The sequence below is a fragment of the Microtus oregoni genome, unplaced genomic scaffold (assembly GCF_018167655.1).
Source record: "Microtus oregoni isolate MIOR12 unplaced genomic scaffold, Mior012 000001F_ref0000356, whole genome shotgun sequence".
NCBI classification, from domain to species: Eukaryota; Metazoa; Chordata; class Mammalia; order Rodentia; family Cricetidae; genus Microtus; species Microtus oregoni.
In genome coordinates this window covers 90,758,663-90,784,990 of record NW_024543060.1, presented here as the reverse complement: position 1 = coordinate 90,784,990, position 26,328 = coordinate 90,758,663, and the positions used below count along the sequence as shown (strand labels likewise).

At 43.8% G+C, this 26,328-nt stretch overlaps 1 protein-coding gene across 1 annotated transcript in view; it reads left to right on the top strand.

The window, feature by feature from the left end:
- The window catches only part of CUNH12orf42 (chromosome unknown C12orf42 homolog), a 95,315-nt gene that overhangs the window by 821 nt on the left and 68,166 nt on the right, over window positions 1–26,328 (top strand). Inside the window, exons 2-5 of the mRNA XM_041676238.1 lie at window positions 2,736–2,828; window positions 5,780–5,934; window positions 14,640–14,699; window positions 15,377–15,496. Of these exons, the coding sequence (XP_041532172.1) occupies window positions 2,736–2,828; window positions 5,780–5,934; window positions 14,640–14,699; window positions 15,377–15,496 (428 nt within the window). The remainder of the gene's footprint in view (window positions 1–2,735; window positions 2,829–5,779; window positions 5,935–14,639; window positions 14,700–15,376; window positions 15,497–26,328) is intronic.

The window sequence follows — 26,328 nt, the reverse complement described above, 5'->3', positions numbered from 1 at the left end:
TCACTCTGCAGACCAGGCTGGCCTCGAACTCAGAGATCCTCCAGGCCTGTACTACCACTCCACCACTCCAAACTCTTTAAAATTAATTAATTAATTGTAATTATTCTTTATACAAGTTTAAAATATATTTAAAAATGTATATTTTTGGCAGTTTTATACACGAATGCAACAAATTTTAGTCATTCTTACCCCTATTAACGTTCTTTTACTCTGTCCCCATTGAGATAATAAAGTATTCATTGTCATAGTTAGCAATAAAAACACTAGGGGACTCATAAGCCAGAGTGACAAAATCAGATGATGTCACTATTGGTTGGGAGTGTTCCAACATTGTAAGCAATTCAGGCAGACATGAGCAGACATAAGTGGCAGAGCCTGTGGAAATGAACAAGGTCACTAACTCCAATCAACACTTCTCACTAATAAAATCTGGAAAAACAAGATGAGACACAGAAATGTTCAAGATCAAGAATAAAGGAGTAGATTTCCAGTAAAACGCACCCTACAGAAGTGCAACCCGAGAGGGGTAGAATTCACAAATATGTCTTTGGAATCTGGAGTCTCTGCGTCCCTCAACTCAAAACCAGAGAGGCTGGACCTTCTCTCTGAAGAGAAATGGATAGCTGTAGGCTGCCTCTTCTTGTTAGCATGAAAACTTTAAGTTAGTGTACAAAGTAGTGGGTTTCATGGTTCAGGGGCTCTCCAGCCAGGCAGTGGTGGGGCATGCCTTTAACCCAGCACTCGGGAGGCAGAGGCAAGTGGATCTCTGTGAGTTCAAGGCCAGCCTGGTCTACACAGTGAGTTGTAGTCTAACCAAGACTACATAGCAAGACTATGCTTCCAAAATAAAAAAACCCAAAGCAAAGCCAAACAAAGCGAGAATAAGTTTTTTTTTTAATCAATAGTTACTCAAGTATGTTAAGAGACAAGAAATTTCAACCATACACAAACTCCTATCACTGGCTTGGAAAAGTGAATATCCTAAGTCCTCTTATGGGACGAGCAAATCCTTGATGAAAATGTAAAACTATAAAGGTGGGGGTAGAATGAACTTCACTCATGATCACTAAAAAATAAAATAAAACTAATATTGTGATAGTAATGCATCCCAGCACTGAAAAGAAACATGGTATGACCACGAATGCTTGACTGCCTTAAGGTCATGAATTTTGATAGCACGACATCACATGAACAGGTTAGCAATGAAAACATGATCCTAAAACATGCAGAGAACACTGAGCTGAATTCACCATCTGTTCCAAGTTTAAAATAAAAAAAAAAAAACAAGAACCCTTACGAACTGAATGGAAGCAGGTCTGCTTAACCTTACAAATACATCTACGAAACAGTTAAAAAATATGACACACTTTATCTCTGAAGCATGGAAACGCAACAATTCTTTTAAACATCAGAAAACAACAAGGACTATCCAACTTGTGGGCAGACTGTATGTTTGGGGCCTCCCCTGCTTGAATGTGAGCACCTGCTGTTCTGTCCGTGTTATCCCATGTCATTTCTGTACTCATTCTTTTCCTTCCTAGTTATTCAACCCTCCACAGACACTTTCGTATCTTGCTTTCTGTAATAGAAATATCTTCGGACTCAAGTCTCGGAACTACAAATGCAAAATTGTTTGCTAAGGATGAGCACAAGTAGGAAGCACAGGAAGCTACTGGAGACGTAGACAGGGCTTGTCCTTCTGAGACGTTTCAGTTGATCAGAGTGTTCCCCAATTTCTGTTGGCCTCTCCTGTCTACCTAGAACACTCTGAGAATCCTAGAATCTTCCAGAACCCACTGTGAGGGATACACTAATGTAGACCTATGATATTGACTTCATAATAAGTCTGTTTTGGGGAGAAACTGCAGTGGGCACCATCACAGCTTCACCTAGCGCAAACTCAAGCTAGTGCAGAAAGGAAAAAAATTGAAGGCTTAGATCTTTGAAAGAAAGAACAGCTGTCAATATTAGCAAGACATACAAACAACCATTCTCAGTAATCTACAGACACATTTCAGCATTACTATGAAAGTATTAGCTAGCTCGCAGTTTAAGGTTCTCCCCCAAAGGGGGTAAGAGATAGTTTAATCTGGAGCCAAATATGAGTGACCGTAGTAGGTTACTTCAAATTTCATGTCTCAGTGAGGCACTAGTTTCATGAAGCTTTTAAAAGTACAGAATAAAGAAAGTTATAAAACAAGGTAAGATACTTTACAAACACATTGGTGGAAACATCAGAGCAGGGAATTTCTGCTGTAAGCCTCAGATGCTGTCTCAAGATATTTTCAGCCCTTGGGTTGGTGGACTCTCTTGGTCTATAACCACATTTCCAAAGGTTTACCTAATGGTCCTGAGGATGTTAGGCCATACAACTGCATTTTTATACCCTGAAAATGATTTGAAAAATGCACACACTTGTAACTAACTCCAGTATTGGAGGCCAGTCTGGGCTACATAGTTATACTCTTTGCCAAAGGGAAAAAAAGAACATTCCAATGCAAAAAATAAAACAAAATCAATAAACCAAAACAAACCCTAGCATTCCCTAGAATAGGGAATCTCCATCTTATAAACAGATAATCTTACATTTTGAAAAGTATGAAGGTTTATCAGAATTCATTGTCAAGAAGTAACATGCTTTAGGTAGGATGACATTGTATCTTAATAGATCATTGTTACTTCATTGTAACCAGGTACACCATTGTAGCTGGTCTTTTCTCCATCTGTTGTTACAGGAGATCGAACTCACAGCCGGACACCTAAAGTGGCTGATCTGGAGAGATGGGAGAAGCGTTTAACTAAATACCAGACCCTTCAACAGGATGCAGGTAGTGTGTAAACGTGTTTTTGATTCATTTATTTATTTTTTGATCAGTGGGTTTGTTCCAGGTCAACCATTTATTTTGATTCTTGAATGCTATGGGTATCACGGTCTGAAATATCTACCCACTCGCCTGCAGAGATGTGTGAAATATGCAGGAGAGAGCATAACTGAGCGTGCCTTTAGAACATACCATTTTTTCCCACTCCAACTAAACCTTACATGTCTGTTAAGCAACTGGAGACACAGCCCTCACCTTCTTGGACATTCTTTTATGTAATTGCTAATGTAAGCCCACGCCATATGTGAGTCGTATATGGAGTTAAAGCACCTGATGATGTCCCTGAGTCGTACAAGTTCATGTTTTGAACAGAAAAGTAAAACAAAACAAAACAAAAAAACAAAAAAAACCCCCAAAAAACAAAAAAAAACTACTGTTGTGTAAAGACAGTGAGAAAGCTGAGCTGGTGAGGAGGACAACCCCCCCCCCCTTCCTGGAACAAAGCTCAGCAAACCTCCCACCTTAAAAGATTTTTTAGCCCTGAAGGTCACACGTCCAACACGCCTTTTGGGTTAAAAATTGAGTGCTGAGTGTCCTCTGGTACTTCCCGAAGACTTTGCACTTCTCCATCACGGTCAGCTTCTCGACCCTACCCAATCATGGCCCCTGCTGCCTCTCCTCATCAAAGCCAGCAGCTGTGGGTTGAGTCCCTGAGTGGCCTTGACCAAGCCTCTACTGACTCCTCCTTAGACAGTTTAGGACCCTTGAACTCCCCTGGGGCTAATCCCACCTCACCCTTAACTAATTACAGTTGCAAAGCTCCCTTGAGTCAAGAAAGAGCGATGTTCAGACAGCGGGGGTGGGGGGTTAGGGAGCAAGCACCTGGAGGGGTGCTGAGAAGGAAGGGAACAGTTGACATCACTTCCCATCTCCTCTGCTTGCTCTGTGCTGGCTGTCTCGCCACAACCTAGCCTCTGTGGTCGCTTTGACAGCCGTGGCTTTCCCTGTGTTTTGGTGGATTATATTCTGTCTTGTGTCAGCAGGGCTAGAACGTCAGATGGGCTCCATCTTCAGTGCTAATTCTAGTGGGATATAGGTGCCGGTTTGTAACGTTGTGTTGAGACCGTATCAGCTACTCTTCATATCGCTGTCGACCGAATGCCTGAAAACCAGCAGCTTCCAGGAGCAGGGCTTTGTTTTGGCTTACAGTTTGAGAAGATGTCCTCTGACATGACGGAGCAGGCATGAGAACAGGGCTGGTGGCACTGTGTTTGCGGTTAGACAGCCAAGACTGGACGACAGGAGGGGGATCTGGGCTTAGCTGTCCACTCCGGTGAGGCTTCGACTCCTAAAGGTTGCACAACCTTCAGAAACAGCCCCGCCAGGTGGGCGTCAGGAAACGGTTTATTAAATGTATTATTAAATGAGTTATTAAATGTATTAAAATATTTGACTGCATTTGGGTTACATTTTGGACACAGGAAATTACGCGTTCTTCTTTTCAGAGTATGCTGTGTACCAAGGGCTTCTAATTTGTTTGGCTCAAAGATTATTTCTGTTGTGCACCCATTGCCACGTCAGACCAAACTCTAACAAGCCTGTTCACCGAGGGCAATGACATCTTCTACCACCTCCCCGACCCCACATCGTGGCCCAGACAGTTTTACCCTACGCGGATAGGGACAGTGACATGACTGGAATTTAGATTCTGAACTTAGTCATTCATGGGGATCCCTCTTTTCGGTGTGAGGGGTGTCAAATCAGAGTCACTCTGAAAACAATTATCAGGCACTAGTATTGTCGAACCTTGCCGAGCAATGGCACTGGGCCTCCCATTTTGTGGGTGGGTGGGGGTTCCGTTTCTTCATCTTTGGCCTAAGTTACTTAGCAATGACTGACTGAACTATGCGGCCGCCATATTGCTTTTGCATGTTTGACCAGAACATTGACAGATTAATAGGAAGGGTAAATAGCAACAACGGCAGGGGCCCAGTGTGGGGCAGCAGGATTGACTGCGCTGGACTGGGTCGTGTTTGCTCAGAGGAGGCCGAAGCAAAAGCCTGCTGGGAGGAGGTGACTCGGGTCATGGGCATTTGTTTCTCATCTCTATAGAAAATTGTCTTCTCAATGGAAGGTGGCTTTTTCTGAGTCTACATGGTTCTACTGACGGGGAGGGGGCATTTGCCATTCCAGAGTGCTGGCTAAATCACACACCAATGGAAAGGCCACACAAAAATTCAAAGGTGCTAAATTCCTCAGAGATCCTTTGACTTCGATCGAAGGAGAGAAAGTTCATCACCTATTCACTGCCTACACCTAATATTTGATATTCAGAATTTTATGAAGTTTCAGGATGAGCCGGCTCTCTTCCCTCCTCCTGATCCATGAAGGCAGAGCCCTGGACATTTAGCTCTTTTGGATTCACAAGCCCTGGTTTAGGGGAAACCTATTTTTGACTCAAATTTCTTCTCCGAATTTATGTGGATGAGGTATCTTGAAATAAGGGGAAAGATCTCCTTTGGGCAAAACTGAACCAGCAGTGTAGGCTTCAACGAAAGGCAAAGCTGTATTTCCGGGTGACAATTCTTTGAAGATGGACGCTTTTACATTTCAGCACTAACCTAGTTCTTCATAGCGTGGCTTATTTCCAGTAAAAGACCCAAAGCTTCCACACAGTTTGATTAGCCATTCGTGGTCTGTCTGTCCCGGCCCCATTGCGTATGTGTGCACATGCATTTATGTGCACAGATACATAAATCTTTCTTTGAATTTCCCAGACACTCTTCTTGAGACGGCAGGAGGGAAGGGAACGGGGTGACATTCACGGCCTCTCCTTCTGGCTGTCTTTCTTCCTTGTTGTGTCTGGACAGATACTCTTTTCTGACATCCGTTATCTGTTTTGCATCCCTTCTCTCTCGCCTCAGTTTGGCTCGCCGTTTTCTCCTTTCTCTTCTCAGCGCTCAAGGATAAGGAGCTGCGCGGCAGCATTGTGTGTAGCGGCGGTGGGAACCATCTCAGCTCCCATAGGCTTCTCAAACTGAAAAGCCGTTGCGAGTTGTCTGTTTCCCCCTCAAACAGCGTTGCAGAGTTTGTGCCGAAACACACGGTGTGGGTAATTCAGTTGAGGCGTAGACCGTGGTTTTCTGCTGCCTCGCAGCGTCTGGACTGAGGTTGATGGGGAGTCCCTCACATGCCAGCCGCCTGAGCTGGGCTGACTTAAAGCTTTTGTTTATTTGAAATTGTCTTTCAGTGTATCTACCCACTTTTTATTGGGTGCGGACGTCTTCGGGGTTTGGTGGTATCAAGGCAGAGGGCTCTCTCAGGTGGTGGCTGATGACCGCAAGAGTAGCTCTTCCCCGCAGACGAGGAGGAAGCTCCGTGGCCTTTAATCAATTAGCACAGAGCCAGAGAACGCATCACCTTAAAATGCAGCTGGCTGTGGCAGTCAGAACCACCTAGGTTCAAGAGAAGGGAGCAAAGATCTTTCTGCTCATTGCAAAGAAGAATTCGGGGCTATGCTCTACAACAGGGCTGAGAAAGAAGAATCTGGAATGGGTTGGGTGACATCCCAACTTGAGTATGTCCTTGAAAATGACTTCCTTTGGACACCCGCCATCAGCTTGACCCTGAGCTCCAGAAGTAACCTCTCCTTGATCCTAGGTAACCCTCTAAGTACAGCTTCACAGCCACTGAGTGTTCCCTGAAGGGTCTCCAAGCGTCCCCTGGAGGGTGCGCCCAGCACCCAGCAGTTTTTTTGATCTTACCATGTGGAAGGGAAGAAACAAGAGGTGCAAACTTGTTTCAGAATAAATTAAAGCCAAGTGGCACTAGGAAGCTCAGTAGCCCTGTTGTAGAGCACGGTCCCGGATTCTGTTTTCTTAATTTTCACAATGACCCAACTGCATGTCATTTACTTACAGCCGGATATCAGATGATTTCCTAAAGACGGAGAAAAACTCAGACTCAGAGAACTTACCCACTTTGCCTGGTCTCACCAAGATGGCAAGTGATATCATCAGAGCTCACACTCACCTGAGTGGCTCTGCAGGCCCAGTTCTTGCCCACAACTCTGCCTAGACCCTAGACCATAAGAAGCAAAGATGTCGAGGTACCAAATTTAGGACAGCTTCGACAGGTGGACTTCCCACCCGTGAGTGGAGCACTGAGTCTAAGATTTCTCTGTCATGTGACAAGCAAACCAACAGTGTCCTTACCTATGTCAAGCAGTCTGTGTGTTTCTTAAAGGCAGCAGCACAGAGGGGTTGCATTACTATACAGTAGTCTTTAAATAAAAAAAAATACTTAAAATTGATTTATTTTTATTTATATATGTCAGTGCTATGTCTGTGTGGGATCACATGTGCACAAGTGCAGGTGCCTGCAGAAGTCAGAAGCGGGCGTCTAAATGCCCTGGAGCTGGACTTACAGGCAATTGTGAACCCTCGGGCGTGGGTTCTGGGGACCAAACTCTGGTCCTCTGCAAGCAGAGTGAAGTTCTCGTAACCTCTGCAAGGGCTCCCCAACCTCTACAGAACCTCGTGTGCGGGTTTTCAGGGTACGTAAGAAAGGGAAGAAAGAGTAATGATTTATTACATATTGTCAAGTTATGGGAGCCTTCTTTTCCGGCTGTAGTTGCCACTTCTTCATCTGGCCTTAGGCAATGTTCTGTAGTTTGTCAAGGGCAGAAGTAACTCGGCTTTCGAGACAATCTTTAGAGAGTTTAGCAGATCTGTTTAGTGAATCTTAAATCCACTGAAACTACTTTGGGTCTAGATTAAGCAGAAAAGCAAAAAAGATTAGGAATGAGGTTTTTTTTCTTTCAAAGATCCTATATTGGCATAGCACCGCAGTCTTCATGTCTTACACACACAGATACACACACACAGACACACACACACACTTAGATACACATACAGATACACAGAAACACAGACACAAATATACACACATAGACACATACACACAGATGTATACAGACACACATAAATACACACAGACACACAGACACACACACTGTGTAGGAATTGAAGCCTGGGCTTAGCATATATGCTGGGCAAGAGGTCGATCACTGAGCTAAACCCATCGCCGCCTACACACATTTACTTTTGAATCTGAAGACAGCTCTGGGAGGAAAGAAGCCAGAGAGTTCTATAAATAGCTGTCCATTTGTGGAAATGAAAAGGCTGAAAGGTTCAAACGTGTCATACGGAGGACGGGACATGGGCGAAGGCATTCACCTCCGATCTCAGTTTTATGTAGTGAGAGGCAGAGCTCAGGCAAGCCAATCCGTTGCCTGAGAAGACACAGAAAGTAAATGCAGAGTTGGGGCAAGCCTTCGAGTTCTTTGACTCCCGCATCAGAACTCTTCCGGCCACGCCCCAGTAGCTCCAGTTCCAGGAGCGTAAGTGCAGACATCAGGGATGTGCCAACACTGGTGTCCACACATCTGTGAGAGGTATGGAAATGCTTGCGATGCAAAGTGTGTCTGGAAGGCCGGCCCTGCAGATTTCTCCAATCAGGAACCTATTGTTCAGCTTCTCAGTGGCACTAAAATTCCTGGGATCTCATCTGTAAGCCCATGATAGTGCTCATCCTCTGAGGTGGACAATGTGGCGCAGGGGCGGGCTAGCAGGGGAGGTGCTGCCTGAGAAGAGACCCGTTTCCGTTCCCAGGCACAGCGCTTAGATTGTTTGCTCTTTTGCATTCTCTTCAGCTGTCTGTTTGAAATGACATATGCGTGTAAGAGTCCAAAATAAAACCTCACCATCATTTACAGCCGACAAGGCACACAACTTTGTTCTCATAAAACATCGTGTTACGTCACTGGAGGCTAGAAGTAGGGCAGAGTTTCAAAAACAGGCTGCGGTGTCACAAAAGCCATGGGAGCAAAGAAGCGACCTCATGGTATTAAGGGAGGCTGTGATAAATCTTCAACAGACTATAGAGTATACAGAGAAAGCTCTAAATGGTCTCAGAAAGTGACGCCTAACATGCCCCTGCCCTGCCTCTCCCGGATGCTAAGCATGCAGTCTTGTAAGAGGTCTCGAGCCCAGCACCAGTGACCTTGCATTCAATGTCACACCGTCTCAAGGTTTTACAGGATGTGACATCCACGTTTATGCCCACAGACACAGATATTTAGCTATTCATGTACAGACGGGTCTTCTTCGTCTGCTTATAATGTAGGTTGTTAGTAACTCAAAACACACATTTTCTCATAGAAAATGTCTGCCCCCAAATATTTACCAAATGGCCACAGCTGAGCTTTGAAGTGGCTCAGTTGTGTATGGAGGCTCTAAAGGTAACTTCGGAAACCTTGTGTGTGTGTGTGTGTGTGTGTGTGTGTGTGTGTGTGTGTGTGTGTGTGTGAGAGAGAGAGAGAGAGAGAGAGAGAGAGAGAGAGAGAGAGAGAGGTTCACATATGATAGTAGTGCACGCGAAGCTCGGAAGACAACACTCCTCATTTTCTCCTGTGGGTGGCTCCTATGGGAAACCCGTTCATTTTATCCATGTTTGCCTTCTGTTTCTCAGAGGATCTGACCTTTCCCAGAGGCCACTGTCATCTTCTAAGCTTTCAGCGTGTGAGTGTAAAACAGGATTCTTGTTCTCAGGTGTGAAGGTGACCCGCTCAGGTTCTCTGGGTAGATGGGTTCTGTGACATGAGTGGCTGTTCTGCATAGCCTCCTTGGTAAGGCAGCGCTGCCCAGAGCCCTTTGACCCATCCGAGAACCTGAAGTCAGCTTGCGAGAGGCATGCGTGCGTGCGTGCGTGCGTGTGTGTGTGTGTGTGTGGTGCACACGTGTGAGCACACACACGGGGTAGAGATCAATGTTGGTTGTCTTCCTCATTCACTCTCTTATTCTTTCAGACAGGGTTTTTCATTGAGCCTGGAACTTACCGATTCACCAAGACTAGCTGGCTCTAGTAAGCGCCGAGTCCCCCCCCCCCCCCCCCCCCCCCCCGTGTTCTTCGCTAGGATTATATGGGCATGCCAATCACGCCTAGCCTTTTATGGGAGTGCCAGGCTCCAAGCTCAGCTTCTCAGGCAGGGCAAGCCCTTTACTAAATGAGACATCTTTCTGGCCTCAGAACTTGTTTTGAAACACAGAGGTCCCTGGCAGAGGTGACTGAGAGCAAGACGTAGGGACCATCAGGAAGGCTCATAAAACCTGGTGCTTTCAGTGTGTTGTTAGATGGACAAGTCCTCTCAGGCAGATATGACCTGAGTCCGAAGGGGCGGGGCTCAGAGTGTGAGCCACGCCCAACCCTACACACCTGACAGGAGGCGGAGCCTGTGTTAACCGCCTTGCCTTCCCACACCACACGGACCCTCTTTTGCTGCATGCCTTTTTGGAGAAGAGTTTTGCAGTGAATTTTTCAAAAAGTTCTTTTTTTTTTCCCCCCAAGAAAGAAGGCTTGAGACAAAGCAGCTTCAGGGTGCAGGGAGGGCAAGGCTTCCCACAGTGCTCTGGAGTGCGCACCTCTCTGTCTTCATGTGAAATGTCTCCTAATTAAAAAGCGCAGACTCTGTACGGACACTGAGTCTTTTGAGCAGAGACCCCGACTCCAAAAGCGGTTATTATGCGTGGATGTGCTGCGCGAATTAGATTTCTGCGTCTTGACTTTAATGGCCCTGTCTAGATATGTGATTAAGCTTTTGTTCTTTGTCTCAAGCTGACTGCCCAGCGGAGTTGTGTGGTTTTAATTTCATCTGAAGTGCAGTTGGAGAAGAGGCAACAGGCACAGCCTACAGCTTTTCTGTCTCTCGCTCGGTTACTGGGACCGGTATTTTTCAATATTTTCAGGTCTCGTTAAACAGTTGGAACGATAGGAAATTATGCTACGAGAGGGATTTTTGAGTGCCACGAACTTCTGATTTACAAACATATGACATGAAGAGGTACAAGGAGTGACTTTTACTTGCGTCTTTATCCCCTTTCCCGAAGGGCAGAGTTACAAATATGCAGCCTGTGAGAAGAAGAGGAGAACACGATCTGATATCAAATTGTAGGTCCCTATCTGTGAGCATCTGTTACCATGACAACCGACTCATACGCTGGAAAGATCCAAGTATTTAGGCAACTTAACTAAATGTTTTTGGCAGTGTGAGAACTAAGTATATTTTCAAAACAGACACATGCCGATCCCATTCAGTGACCTGGGTGACATAGCAGCGAGGCATTGTTGTGACAACCAGGGGTTTTGCACAAAAGCACATAGCTTAGAATCAACAGTCTCCGCCAGGAGGGCAGGGGCCGCGGCTGCAGCTCCTCCCTGCTGTGGGAAAGACAGTTCTAACACAGGGCCTACAGCGCCCAGTGCCGAATGATACCACGCTCACCTTCTCCCCATCTTCAAACCACCAGAAAGGGGGCACGCTACGGTCAGAGGACACCAGCATGGAAAAGCGCAGTTCCTAATAGAAGCACAGCAAGCATGTGCCGGGGGTTTATTTTATCAACTATATTAAAAATGACCCTTTCCCCCTCCTTTGGGTAATGCTATAGAAATCTGCTCTTCTCTGCCTGTTCAGTTGGGATTGTAAACTTCTAGAGTTCTCCCCTTGTTATCAGGCGAGGAGGTAGAAAATAAAAGGCAAATAAGGAAAAGCAAGTAGCCACGGGTTTGGTGTATGCATCTGTGTCCATGCGTGTGCACACGCATGTGTGTTCTGCCCGTCCTGACCTCGCTGCTGTGGTTGGAGATGCCCCTTCCCACCCAGTTAAAATGCCCCAGGAGAACCATCTAGGGAGGGTGGGAGACCGCCCCTGCCCACAGGCTGCAAAGCTAAGTGTGACCAGCAGAGGTCTCTGGTAGGTAAAGAAGAAAAGCTACCAAGGTGGAGGCAAGATGGGGACAGCTCTGGGGGACCTGAGAGCCTTGCCCAACTTAGAATAGTGTAAACCATAGGAAGACAAGGAGCCCTCAAGACCAACTGAACGCCCCAGTCTCTAAGCGTGTAACTTCGCAGTCTCTGGCTTAGCTGTCCTCTGCCCTATTTTGGCCACCCTTGTTCTCCATGGCCATTCTTGGTGATGTGTCAGCATTTTCCCTTACTGTTTTTAAAAACTGTATTGTACTTATCACTCCCCCATCATAGTGCATCTAATTTTGTTTGCCATTTTAAAATTATTGGGCAATGTTTTTTTCCCTTTTCTTTGATTTCTTTTTTTTTTTTCTTTCTGCCCCCGACTTTCCTCCTTTGGAGAAAACTACATTTAGTACATTTAGTAGTTTTCTGACTTTACCTTATTGATTTAAGAATTTCTTTGTTTTTCTTTTTTATTCTTATGTTTATTTAATTTTAAAACCCTCTTCACCATCAGGGAGTCTTTCCCCTTCTGTTTTTTTTTTTTCACTTTAATCTAAGTAACTTTACATTTCATAGTACTTTCTATGGTTGTTTGACCACTTTTTGTGGTCATTGATGATCTATGAGAGAGTCCTGTCTTTTGTGTGGTAAAGTTCTTGCTGTTAGGACAGGTTTCTTTTCTCCAATGTAGTTTAAAAAAAATAAGCAAGATACAAGAAAAACTCAGCAAGAAAATAAGAGTTTTGAAAAAAAAATAAATAGCAATGTTGCAAATGAAAAGTTCAGTGAATCAATCAAAACATTCCTGCACAGTGCACAGTGTCACCATAGCCAGAGAGGAAGAAAGGGGAGGTAATGAAGACAGAGACTTAATCCAGTATGCCAATACCAAACCTACAGTTATTGTTAATCACAGTTGAAAAATCAAGAAATTGGTTTCATGAGAAAATTATAATTTGTTGAAGTATATCATAGTCTGAAACATAAAAAAATAAAACATGTTCGTAGGGAAGATTTATTAATTATCGCTGTTGCGTTGATGAGCATTCTTTGCTTTAGACTTTGATTAATTATTGCTGTTGCGTTGATGCATTCTTTGCGTGGCTTTTAGACTCTGATGCATTTCCGCTCGAATGTGGATGTGTTTTTTTTAAAAAATAAAACAGGAAGAAAGCATTCCAAAGTTTGAGTGTGAGGGATGTCCAAGCTACTCCCGCTTGAAAATAATTTCAGGAGAATGGCTTTGTCAGATGTCAAGATTTGTTGCAAATGTGTAGCAATTAAAAGGCCATTATCGTGAAATAGCCCAATGGAATTGAAGAGAAAGCCATGCATATGGAGGCCTGCTGTCTGATAGTTTACCTCATACAGCAGAACACAGTAGAGAGTGAGCATCACGTGGAAGCTATGGAGAGCAGGAGCCCGCATGAGGTAAATAAGCCCTGGGCTCGAGTTGGCTGCTTTGCGTAGTGTTATCATTATTATTAGTGCAGATTGGTGATGAAACTATGGGCTAATCTTTGAATCATGATAGTGTGACTAATAGCCTCCCAGGACAAAGAAAGTTGACCCTTACCTCATACCGTAGACTTACATAATAAATTACCACACACCAAAAGACTTAAATATAAAACGGGAAACGGTGAATGGCTTGGCCAACGAAGGTCCCGAGATACCAACCCTGGTGACCTGAGTCTGATCTCCAGGCATAAGAAGAGGTTGTATTGAGAAATAAGTTCTGTTTATCTAAGCACCGAAACAGAAGCCAATCAAATAAAAATCAATAATGCTCCACATGGGAGAAGACAGAGAGAAAGAATCTGGGAGGAGTTGGCACCCAGCAAGCATCTCAATTAAGAAGGCAGATAAAAGACTCAGAGAAACTCATTACCGAACAGCCTGCCCTAGTGGTCGCCAATGAGGATATAGGACAGTTGTAGCACGATTAATAAAACCTCAGAGACCGAAACTGGGCTTCAACCTGAAGGTTCGAAAAGCAAAGCAGCCAGCTACTGGCTCTTACCTCAACCTCAGTCCGAAATGGCGATCTTGCCTCCAGGAATCTCAGAATGAGACTGTGTCTGAGAGCTGTCTCCTCCTGTTTTATAATCCTCTCTAGGGCGGGGATTAAAGGCATGCACCACTGGGATTAAAGTCATGCACTGTCCGTTTTCTATGGCAACTAGTGTGGTTACTGGGATTAAAGGTGTGTGTCATCATTACCTGGTCTGTATGGTTGACCAGTGGCGCTGTTTTACTCTCAGATCTTCAGGAAAGCTTTATTTGTTATTAGCCGGGAGGTGGTGGCACACACCTTTAATCCCAGCGCTTGGGAGGCAGAGGCAGGCGGATCTTTGTGAGCTCGAGGTCAGCCTGGTCTACAAGAGCTAATTCCAGGACAGGCTCCAAAGCTACAGAGAAACCCTGTCTCGAAAACAAACAAACAAACAAACAAACAAACAAAAAAACCACAATTGAAATGCCACTACAGACGTCATGTAGTCAAGAAATGCAGGTGAAATTGAAAAGGAGCTAGAAGTAGGAATCTCTTTCCCCCAAATTAAGTAGTATGTTAGTCAGGTGTGAAGCAACTAACATCAGAATAAATTTGTATATCTCTTTTGAACAAGTAGGTATTGTGTGCTGTATATAAATGTGTGCAAACTTTTATGATCTGTCCATTCCATCCCCAAATGCCAACCTTGAAAATCTTTGCATATATACTCAAGGAGTTAATCCTCAAGAACACAGAAGCATTGCTCAGAAAACAGCAAAAACGAGCAAGTCCTCTCCTGGGGAGCACAGAGTGAAGGCTTAGGATGTAACCCTGGATAAAAGAAATGGCATGCACTGGCTTTTCTGTTTGGAAAGGTGGAGGAAAATGTCTTGGGAAGTGGTGGCGAAGGCTGATGGATATTGGCTAAGATCATCATGCTAAAGACGTCTACCGGGACCCTGTCTGCATTAGTGTCCTCCGCCTCCTGTATTGCCCTTCTCTTCCGCAGTGTGAAACTGCCACCGGCTGCTCTTTAGGTTCTAGCAGCAAGACCAATAGAAAAATTACGGTGACCAAGTGTTTAGTGAAGCTAATCTCTCTTGTTTAGGTGTTCGGAAAAGGAAGTGCATGGTGGTCGATATCAGCTTATCCCAAGACACGGGAGCTGCTGGCCACACACTCAGTCTGTGCCCTCAGGGCCTCACTTTCTTCTTCCTGTCTTCACTTGGCTGCTCTCTTTGACCATTAGGCTTTATGCTCCTGTTAGTCCCTGTCCTGTCTGCTGTTTTGTTCTTAGCACCCTGGGCAAAGGCTGGTAACCTCATAAACACTTAGAAAATAATATTCGCTTCATGGATGGATGGGTGGATGAATGATTGAGAAGGAGAAATTTCTAAGACAACTTTCCTTTTTTTGAAAAAAAAATCACATTTCTTTCCCCTTTAAAATGCCTATTATTGTCTAACTTACTTTCTCTAATCCTAGTGCACGTGATTTGATTTGTTAGTAAATTAGTACATATTGGAACGGGAATAACGTGTTTGTGCTAGGGCATCCAAGAACTACTGGCAGAATAGGGGGACTGGCTTGGATCGCAGCACAAGGAGCAGAGAGTATTCTGGAACCCATTTGGGGGCATCAAAAAACTAGTGAGAGCACTTTCCAGGAAAACCACCCTGTCCTCAGCCCACTGAAGGTCATGGATGCCCAAAGCCGCAGTCTGTCCACCTCTGTCCACCTGCACAGCTGTGCTTCCTTACGCTTGAGAGTACCATTGTCCGCAGACTGCCATCCTGTTGGGCAGACGTCATCCGTCACAGCTCTGCTTTTGATGGAAATGGCAGCCGTGTGAACACAATTGCTATGGTGAGTGGCTAGCATCATCTCACTGGAGAAACCCAGAGAGATTCGCGCATATCGGATTCATATTATGGAGGTTTATAATAAAAACGATGTAAAGTATTAATGTTGAAATAGGAGGGACCCAGGCATTTCATGGAAATTTTAATGAAGGTATTTTTTTTTAAGGGTCAAAGATTGCATTTTTATTTTTAAGAGAGAATTTCACTTAAAGCAGAATCATGTTGCTGCCTTTTCCTTCAGAAATTTCTGTTCTTAGATAGCACATCTTCTGGTTTCAGAAGAGCCCATTTGAACGGTACAGGAAACAAGAGAAGGAGTGTTGCCAGACCCTTTGGAGGGTGGGTTTGCTTTGCATGGTTTCTGAACCTCTGCCCATCGTTTCTGAGGACATTCCCATGATGCAGTCCAGTCCTTTAAATCTCACGGAAGCTCCCTTGGTCTCTGCTCACAGCCTCCCCAGGCCATGGCTTCTACGGGGCAGGGGTGCGTGGAGTAGAAATGAATGAAAAGGAGGGATGTATGAGGGGCCGGAGGAGGCAACAAGGTTTGGATTGTGCATGGAAACATTTCTTAAAATAACTCACATTGACGCTGTTCCGCTTTTCCTTCTTTAAAATTATTTATTTATTCTATGTCCCAACTGAAGCCCCCCGCCCCCCCGGTCTGTCTCCTTCCATCCCCTCCTCCTCCTCCCCTGCCTTCCCCCTCCACTTCTAATGATCAAGTTTTAGTTGGAATGTTTGATGCATGGAGAAAAAAAAATCACAAATTTTTGTAAGATTTGGCTAAAAAGCTTGTGTTTTTGATTGAATTCTGTAACCAGAGTCTGCTTGTTCATTTCTTGGCTGCCCAGATCTGAATAATCATACAGAAACTATATTAATTCCAGCACTGTTTGGCCAATGCTTCATGCGTATGTCTAGCTAGCTCTTACATCTCAAACTAACCCATTTCTATTAATCTGTGTGTTGGCATGAGGCTGTGGCCTACTGGTAAGGATCTGGCATCTGTCTCCTTCAGCAGCTACAGGGCATCTTTCTGACTCCACCTACTCTATCTCTGTTCTGATTTCCTGCCTGGCTTTCCTCTGTCTTCTATGCCATTGGCTGGAACAACTTCTTATTAACCAATGGTAATAAAACATAGTCCCAGCACACGGAGGGGAATCCCACATCAGAATTCAACAGTAACATTAAACTGTGGCGCCTTGACTGACAGATGGGTCAGCAGGTGAAGGCACATGCCGCCAAGCCCAACAACCTGAGTTCTGTTCTCAGGACTTAGGTGATGGAAGAGGAGAAGCCCTGGGTTGTCCTGTGACCTTCATATGCATGCAAGAGACACCTGCCATTCCCCACCTGTAATAAATATTTTAAAACCCCAAACCTGTAGTGGTTCATAAGAAGCTGGTATAATTTCTTAGAGAATAATATCTTGTTGTACTACGTCAGACACTCAACACCTACCCAGACGCCTTTCTGTATCTTAAGGTTGGTCAACATGTTTGGATGGCATCAACACCATTTTCATATTGTAAACCCCTCCCTGCCGTTCATTAGTGACTTTAGAATCTTTTGACATCAATTTCTGCATTAATAATGGTCACAAGATAACAATCACCACATTCTATCGGGAGTCCTGCAATCTGGATAGTATTTCTAGAAAGAGCTTTGCCATTAATTAGCTGCTTTCTGCCGGCCATAGGAAAAGAAGGATAGAGAGTTCCTCAGTTTTTAATGAGTAACTGTTGGGTCACGAGAGTTATGCTGTATATCAGGACACCCAGTAAGCAAGCACATCCAGGTTCCACTGTCGAGCTGTAGCACGGGGATACAGTTGATAAATAAGCAGCCACTAGATGACGTGAGGTGGAAAGTCTGTTGGAGCTCTCTCTGAGTCCTAGCTTGAGGTGATTGTTATTGATGAATACTTTCCGGAAAGTATTCATCTGCTCGAGAGGCTATGAAAGCATCACAGATTAGATAACTCAAATGGCAGAAAGTCAAATCATAGAAAATGATCAAAAGCCTGTCTGAGAGAGTGCAACTATTAATCCTCGGGCACTTTTGGTTGGTCAGGTTGAGCAATGTGTGTGTTTGTTACCGTGCCTCGTGAAGGAGTCTGAGCATTGACCTTGTTGTTGCTATTATTCCCATTTCCTGATTGAAGTACGAGGAACTTGGGAGGCAAATGATCTGAGCTGTCTTAACAAACGAGAGCAGGGTGCAGGGTTTGAATCCAGAGTTCATGGTCTCACCATAATATTTTTTCTGCCCAAGACATTTGTGTTTTATAAATGGTCTTTGCAAATGGTTTCCCGCCAATGCAACTTGGTGAAAACAACATGGGCTACAGATCTCTCTCTTTTTTTTTTTAAAATTCTTCTCCATCACTCTTTGTCCTGTGATATTGGTCTTTTGATTCCCCTGGGCCATCCTTTCCCAATTCAGAAGGCAGAAACATTTCCCTTCTTGTGAGCACACTGTTGGCGTTAGGTGGATACCCTAGCAACACATCTGAGTGATGAAATTCGTGATAAATATTCACTAGGTTGCTGCCTCTTCCCAACCTTAGGCATGTTCTCATATGGGGTAATTCTCAGAGTGTGTGTGTGTGTGTGTGTGTGTGTGTGTGTGTGTGTGTGTGCAGACATAAAGGCATAAGGGCAGAAGGCCTTTAGGAGGAACTTAGAGCTATTACTCCCAAGCCCACGGATCTGACCCGGCATGTAGGATTTTCATCAGGTCCCCTGCACAGCCCTTTATATGTTCATGATGTAGAAGAAACACAGGGAGGTCCTTTGTGGAAGGTGGGGCTCTAATGGCGACTGGCGTAAATGTATTTCTGTGTGAGGAGCCATGCTAGTCTTCCTCCTCTCACCTGTCAGAGTGGTCCTAGTGTCACTGCACACACAGAATTAAGGTAATGATAGAAACATAACAAACTCCTAGTGCTATATACACTTACTTTGAAATCCAGCTTTAGGAAAGAAAATAGAATACTATTTTTTTTTTTTTTACATTGAAAGACAAATTTCGTCCTGGGTTATTTATAATGTCTGCTGTCTCTCTGTCTCTCCGGGGTGTAATTCTCACTTGTTATTAAAGAAGGCACTGAGGGTTTTGAGTTCACTTGGAATTTTTAGTTATCACAGATCGGGTTTTTTTTTTTCTATGAAACTCATTAAATTTTAACTAGATTTTTAACTAGATGCACACTTTCTGTGTTCCACTGCGGGGAAGGACATGTTTGGAATATCTGTCAAGTATGTTGTTGTTACTCACAAAAATATGTCTAGTTTGAAGTCCTGGAACACAGATCTACACGGAGGCCGCCCACGTCACCCAGCAGCACGCGGTGGAAGCTTTACGGTCAAACAGAGGAGGCCAGAATCTTCTCAGAAGTTTCCTGGCACAGTAATACTAGATGGCTGGTTTGAAAATTTCCCCATTCAACTCTTACTAAAGCGTTGGTTGGGCGGGGGGAGGTTGGGATGGGGAAAGAAAAAAAAAAACACTTATCTTAAAGATTCATGATTCAAGCGGCTGATAGAATCTGCAGTTTCCACAGTGCTGGGCCCTAGATTTCCCTTTAATGTAATTAAGCCTCAAGATTTATGAATACAACAGGCCAGAACTTGATCCGTGTTCGTTTTCAATTACTGCGGTGAAAGGGCTCTATCCAGATGTCTCTATTTATAACATTCAAGCAGGCCGGGCCAGGGGCTGGGGGGGGGGGGCCCAAATTGTCAACTTGTTAATTCTCCACAGAGGGTACTCAGCCGAGGTCCTGGCTTTGACCCTGGGACAAAAGGCGAGAGGCCCTGGGGGCGAGGGCATCAATGCTTCCAGGGACAACACGGTGAGCCCCAGGGGTCACTCCCTCTGCTTTGTAGGTATTTGTGTAATAATGGGGTCCATTCCTTATTTTTTATTTCTGTTACAGTTCTGGGAACATCGAAAGAGGGGGAAAGGAAAAAAAAACTGGCTCGAATGTAGATGTGAAAGACAAACAAAACATTTATAATGAGAGCATCAGGTGTCCCCTGGCAACAGTAACCAGGATAAAATGCTACAGGGAAACACACAGTATGCAGTGACCCACATAATGGGGCCTATTTTGGGCTCATTGTTTTATTTTTCTTTTGAAGGGTGTTGTGTCATTTTTTTTTTTTAATGTTCCCAGGTCTGCAATTTAGTTTTGCCAGGATTATCAGAACCTGAGTGTCTTTTCTCTTGCTACCGTTATGGGATTATTTCTTTAGGGAGCAGGGTTTTCAACCACCAGAAACCCACCTGCCAGGGAAGTCGAAAATATTCCATTTTCTGCCCTTTCATTTTTTTTCTTTCTTTTGTAAAAGATTTCTGTGCTTTCCAGGACCGTGCTACAGGTTTCTCAGACATGTGCAAGTGTTCTCTTACACGCATGTGGATGTCTGCACGGAGGTATCATTTTAAAAGGAAAATCCCAAACAAAAGATTTAGAAATAAGAGCCCAGCGGGGGACACAGACCCACTAATGAAACAGACCCCATCCAGCAAAAAGCCCCGAATCCTACTCACGCTTTCTCTCGGCGGCATGTGTCCAGTCCATCATTTTATTTTCTAAATTCACAGCCCCGAGTTGCTACCTTGTGAACAAGAATGAGCTGGGATATCACAACGATAATTGGCCGTTACGTTAGCACGTGGCTCAGTCGGAGAATGGTTAGCCAGTTCTCTTCGAACTCAGAAGTCAACTTCTAAAAGGGACTGCAAGCCTTCTGGGTTAGTCTCTTTAAATCAGTTTGGGGTTTTCCTGTCTTCGAGTCATGACCTTTGCAGGACCCAAATTTATTTCAGTGAATTTGAATAGAACAAGGGATTGTTCAAAAGTCGAGCTTCTACCAGGTTTATTCCGTTGCTGGCCTTCAGCATGACACCTCTCTTTTCCTCCCTTTATTTAAAAAGTTATTTAATAATTCAGTACCAAATCTAATCAAGTTCGAAAACTTCATTATACATAAATGTGCCCTTCTGTTTTCAATGAATATACTTTAGATAAAACATCATCTCTAACTACCACCACCACCTCCTCCTTTTTTTTTGAAACGAATGTGTACCAGACACACAGGACAGGACATCGGGACCAAAATATATCTTGATTAGTCATTCCTCCTGGAAAGCGGCTGTCTGACAGTTTTAGCCATTAATCTGTGTCCTGCAGAAGCGCGTGTGTAGCTCTTGATTGCCCCTGAGTTGCGCAGTAGGCTTTGGGAGCGTGTTGAAACAAGGTACAGTATTTCCCCAAGTTTTTCAAATTTTGCTTGGCTCTTTGCTGCTTCTGATTGCTTCTATCGTATCGATAGAGTCAACTTTGTTTTCTAAAGTATTTTTAACTTACGCTTACTTGGTCTTGTTTGTCTTTTGAAAGCCCCCTTAATTCACTGTTAGGATTGCTAGTTCTCTCTCTCTGTTTCTGACTTTGCGTCAGCCCCTGTAGGTTCCACTCCCCTGTGATGCTGCAGCAGGTGAAACAGAGGTTGAAGCAGACATTGATGAGCAGCAAAGAACAGAGTGCAAGATGCCCAAGCTGGAAGTTGTCATTTGTGTGTAACGTAGCAAAGATGCTGGCTTCAGTGACCTGAAGGGGCTGTGCACATGATCTTCAAGCCTCAGGAGGAAAGGGGTCCTCCGACACGGTGGCTGCTTTCTGTCTGTACTAAAGGTTTAGCTAGGGGAATAGTACAAGCAAGTATAGAACCAAGTTGCTTAAGATGTTAATTAGAAATCTGTAAAAGCAGGAGAATAGTTTCAAATGCGTGTGGAAAGTGAACGGTCATGGCTGGAAGGACCGTGCGTGTGCGTGAAGGCCAGCCCAGCTGTCTCACACTTCTTTGGTGTGTAAAAACACAATCCATTTTACACAGCACACACATACATGTATATATATATATATATATATATATATATATATATGTATGTATGTATGTATTGGCGGTTTGCCTGTGAAGTGATCGCTTGTGTTGAGCTGGTGGTATTGTTTCCACAGTTTGCGGAAGGTAGGTAGTGGGGTGGAGGAGCAGGCTGTTGGTTTGTAAGTCTTAGGGTTTCTAGCTGGTCCTGCTTCCAGCCTCTTATGTCCTCTGTGCTTCCTGACCGCACACATAGCCACGTATCTTAACCAGTCTTGGCCACTACTGTGCCCAGGAGTGGCTTGTGACCCACTCTTTCTCAACTGTGATGGAGTGACACTCTCTCCAACTGTGGACCCCAATAAATTCTCCTCTAAGTTACCTCTTGTCAAGTATTTGATCACAGTGATGGAAAAAAAAAACCAACTCAAACCCAATATGCCTGAGCCGTTGGCCAAACAGTGCTGTGATTAATATAGTTTTTTGTGTGGTTATTTGGGTCTGAGTGGCCAGGAAATGAATGTACAGTCTCTGCTTACAACAAATTATATAAAATTATGTTAAATAGTATTTATATGTGTTGGGTTTGGTTTTTTTTTATTGGTTCTTCTCTCTCAGTAGTTATGGTTTGCATTGCTTCATCTAGGGGTGGTCTAGAGTGACTTCCTGCATCCATATGGCCACGTTGCTCTAGCCACTTTGAAAACATTGTTTCCAGCCCATTCTTAGCTGATGTTATATATACTAGTGCTTACTGTAGAAAATGCGTGGGTGTGAGTCATCCCGCCTCTGTTCCAAAGTGGCTTCTTGGGATCCGCTGATTGCCGGAGAACAAATCATCACTGTGTTTAGTGGCAGACGACAGTAGGCTGTGTGCACCTAGGAATAAACAGCTTGAGCTTGCTGGGGTCTGGATTTCGTGGCCTGGCTTTGGACAGAGGGAGACGGATGCTTAGGAACTGATGGTCATAAACCTGTATTTTCCATAGTTATAAAGATTACTGTAATAAAGATTAATATAGAAAGATTACCGTATTTAAAAATAGCTACTAAGAAAAACTGTTTCTTTAGTCATTCAGAGGAGGATATAGTTAATATAGTTCCTAGGAATTTGATCTGGGTTGGCATTAATTAAAATGCAGTTTCTGGGTGAGCACACAAATAACTGTGGTTGTAAGACAGACAGATGAGCAAAGTCAGCTTCAAAATATCTTTGCGAGCAAAGCTGGATTAGTACGGAATTATAGAGCTAATTGATGCTCTTCAGAATTTGAGGGCTAATTGATGCTCTTCAGAATTTTTTCCAATGTCCTGTATGCAATGTAGCATCTGTCACTTGAATCTTGGGCAATGACACCACTCATTCTTTGATCCAACTATCTAATTACTCAATTACCCAACCATTTATTGATTTGCTTGTTATCCTTTTACCCAATAACTCATCAATTCCCCAATCTCTTTATGCAGTATGTCTTATGGAAGTCCTATCCAGTACAAAGCTTTTTTCCTTGTGGAGAGGATTCTAAAAACAGACGAGGGTTTCTGTCTTCTCAAAGTTCTCAAAGCCTGATTTATTTTGTTCTTTGTTCTTTTTTTAAACAATAGATTTATTTTATATGTATTACTATTTTGTCTCTTTATATGTCTATGCCTTGCATGCATGCCTGCTGCCTGCAGAGGCCAGAAGAGGGTATCAGCTCTCCTGGAACTGGAATTATGGGAAGGTCATGTGCTGTGGCCATGTGCAGTCATTGTACACTGGAAAGATTGTCACTCATATTGTTTTAGTAAAATGCTGAGTGTCCATAGCAATGCAGTAAGTATAGATGGGGCAACCAGACTAAGAGAATCCTGGAAAGAAGAAAGGCAGAGTCAGTCACCAGCAAGACACAGAGGAAACAAGATGAGAATGTTTTACTGAGAAAAGGTACCAAGCCACGTGGCTAAACATAGAAAAGAAAAATGAGTGATTTAAGTCATAAGAGCTAGTTAGTAATAAGCCTGAGCAATAGTCCAAGCAGGTAATATAAGCTTCTGTGTGTTTATTTGGGACTGAATGGCTGTGGAACTGGGTGGGACAGAAACTTCTGTCTACAGTTGTGAGCTGCCATATGCATGCTGGGAACTGAACCTGAGTTCTCTGGCAAATCAGTGCTCTTAATTGTTGAGCCATCTCTCCCAACTTCTTTTTGTTGTTGCTGTTGCTCTCAGTTTTAGCTTTGGAAACACGGTCTCACTACCTTGCTTAGGCTGGTTTTGATATTACGATTCTCTTGTCTCAGCCTCCTGAGTGCTAAAGTTAAAGGTATGGACTGACACATTGGCTTCTCTGTCAGTGTAAATATGGATCATTATGGTTAGGAGACAGATGCAGGTGAAGAGAGGTGAGAGCTGAAGGAAACTTTGCCTACTGGGGAAGCGTGGAGAGTCAGAGGGACAGAGGGACTTGTGAGGTTGGTAAGAGTACATCGAGGGGAGAATTTTGACCCGGGTCGAGAGGGTGGTTTGTACACCCTCATGCCACAAGAGGAGTTCAGAGAGCCTTTGTGAGTTCTGAGCAGGGCAAGCAATGTGAGACTCAATTGTCCTTTAGAAAGCCAATGCAGGTCTGTTTTGAAGATGGAATGAGGAGGACTGAGAAGACAAGAGACACAGAGGTTGTTGCAAGCCTGTTCTTCAGATCTGGGTCACGTCCAACACTCAGACTGTTGCCATGGTGAAGCTAGGGGGCTTTCCAATCACAACCACTCAGGTGTGTTCATATTTCAGGAACAGAAGAAAGAAGGCTACATTTATAATGCTTTTGTTTTTAGTTCATATCCAATGCTGACTTTCTTCTAAATGTTGGAGGGATTAATTTATATATTCAGGTTGTTCTTAAACTGCTACTTTTGTGTAGAGACATGGAAAGACTTGGGAGGTAGGGTGAGGAGGGGGAGATTCAGGTGTGTCTAAGTTTAAGAGTGGGGGGAGGAGAGGCTGCCTTTCTTAGCAAAAATAACGGAAACCTAAAACAAATCTGTTGTCCTCATACATGATATCGTTAATGTAACATATGCAAATATGTATTTAACTCAGAGAGACAGCTTGCTGTAAGGCACAGTGCTCAGGGTACAGATTAAAGCAGAGGTCAAGAGTTTTAGTTCCATCCTTAAGGCCATCAACTTCAAATTCATTACAATAATGCAGTCTAGGGAACAGAAGATCCTTTTCACAGAGTGGGTAGAAGGTAAAGTGGTTAGGTCAGGGCTACCTACCGGTCTTGGCTGGTACAAAGCAAACTCCAAGTTAACCGTTACATAGTAGCAGACACAGCGAGTGAATGAGTGAATTCACTCCTGTTTTGTGGGTAGGGTGCAGTGGAGAGGTGGCATGCCTTTTTCAGTTTCAAAAGTGTCTTAGATCCATCGAACTATCATTTCTGCGTAGTACCATTGAAAATTACCCATCTGAACTTCTCTGGAGCAGTGCAAGCTGGTCTGTTTCTAGATCTCCACCTTCCAGGAAAAAAGATGTCTGTTTCCTTATGTGTTCAGCTCCGCCTATGTTACAGGCTGCTCTTTCCTCCCCAATTCCCTGCTGCACTAAACCTTTTGGTTGATGGAAGAGTCTGATATATTCTGAATGTTTTATTGGCTCAACAGGCCAACTGAAAATATATTGGAATCAGAAATATTTTTTAACATCCACATTGCTTTTCTCTAAAATTCTGAATTACGCTTTAGACACGTAGATGCTCCTTACTGAATACAACAAAATAGGCATTCAATTGATGTCCAGCACACACTCGTACACCTTGAACACTTGTAAACCTTGCACACTCAGCTGTACAAAGGTCAAGCCAAGTTGAGCCAGAAATCACCTGTTAAGATGTGTAAGTGCATCAGAGGAGAATCAAGAAAAATCAGGAAGCCTGCACACCAGGCAGAGGGGATTTCTCTTCTTGGAAACGGGGAGAAAAGAATACAATTTGGCACTTGATCAGCGTGGCAGCTGTGCCTGTCTCCACAAGAAAACGCCATCAAGCAATTTGCGAATTCTTGTTATATAATTGCTCTTCACTTAAGGTGACTATTGTGTTCTGTCCCTCATTACGAATATCTCGTGGTCTGATTTTTTTTTTTTGGCACATTTAATCCTGTTCAAAACCAAATTAAACTCCAAAAGCATATGTTACCGTAAAGCTTGAGTCACAAGCCTTCCGTGATATTTTGCAGAAGGTCATCTGGAAAATGAAAACACAAAGCCAAGAGCTAAATCTACTATATGCCTACAATGGGTCAGGGGCTGGGGTGACTTATGCAAGTGCAGTGTGAGGAGTGAGTGTCACCTTTAAGGACTACAATGGTGACATCACCCATCGCCTCGCCTCCTACCAGCTTTGGCTAGATGGAGGACTTCTTGCTTTCCTAGGAAAGCAGATGAGACCTTTGGTTATCCCCACACCGTACACTCCTGGATGATCTAGAATTGGAGTCATTGGTGAAATAGGTTCTCTGGTGGCTCTTTCTCATTCAGGCCATATTTATGGAATAGGTGAGGCTGTCTGAAGGTTTAGTTATGCCCATAGGGTACTAATTTCAAAGATTGGGCAAGAATCCATTAAAAAAAAAAACGAGGGCATATATGTTCCCAAACATGAATACTTCATCTTAAAGTGTGAAAGAATTATTTCCCCTTACATAGTACTTTTCGCCCCTCCCACTCTGGATCTTCATGACGTCTGTGTTCTATCTAGGAGTCTTACTGAGCTGTCTAATTCTTTCACTCATGTAGAATGCCTATTGCCATGACAACAGCATCATGGTGCCCCAGGCTCTTCTAGTTCTTTGCCATGTTCTTTCTTGGGGAGACTGAACACATGCAGATTTGTCATGCTGCTGTAGAGTCAGGATTATGCAAGAATTATTTAACTGTGTTATATTTTATAGCCACCATTGAT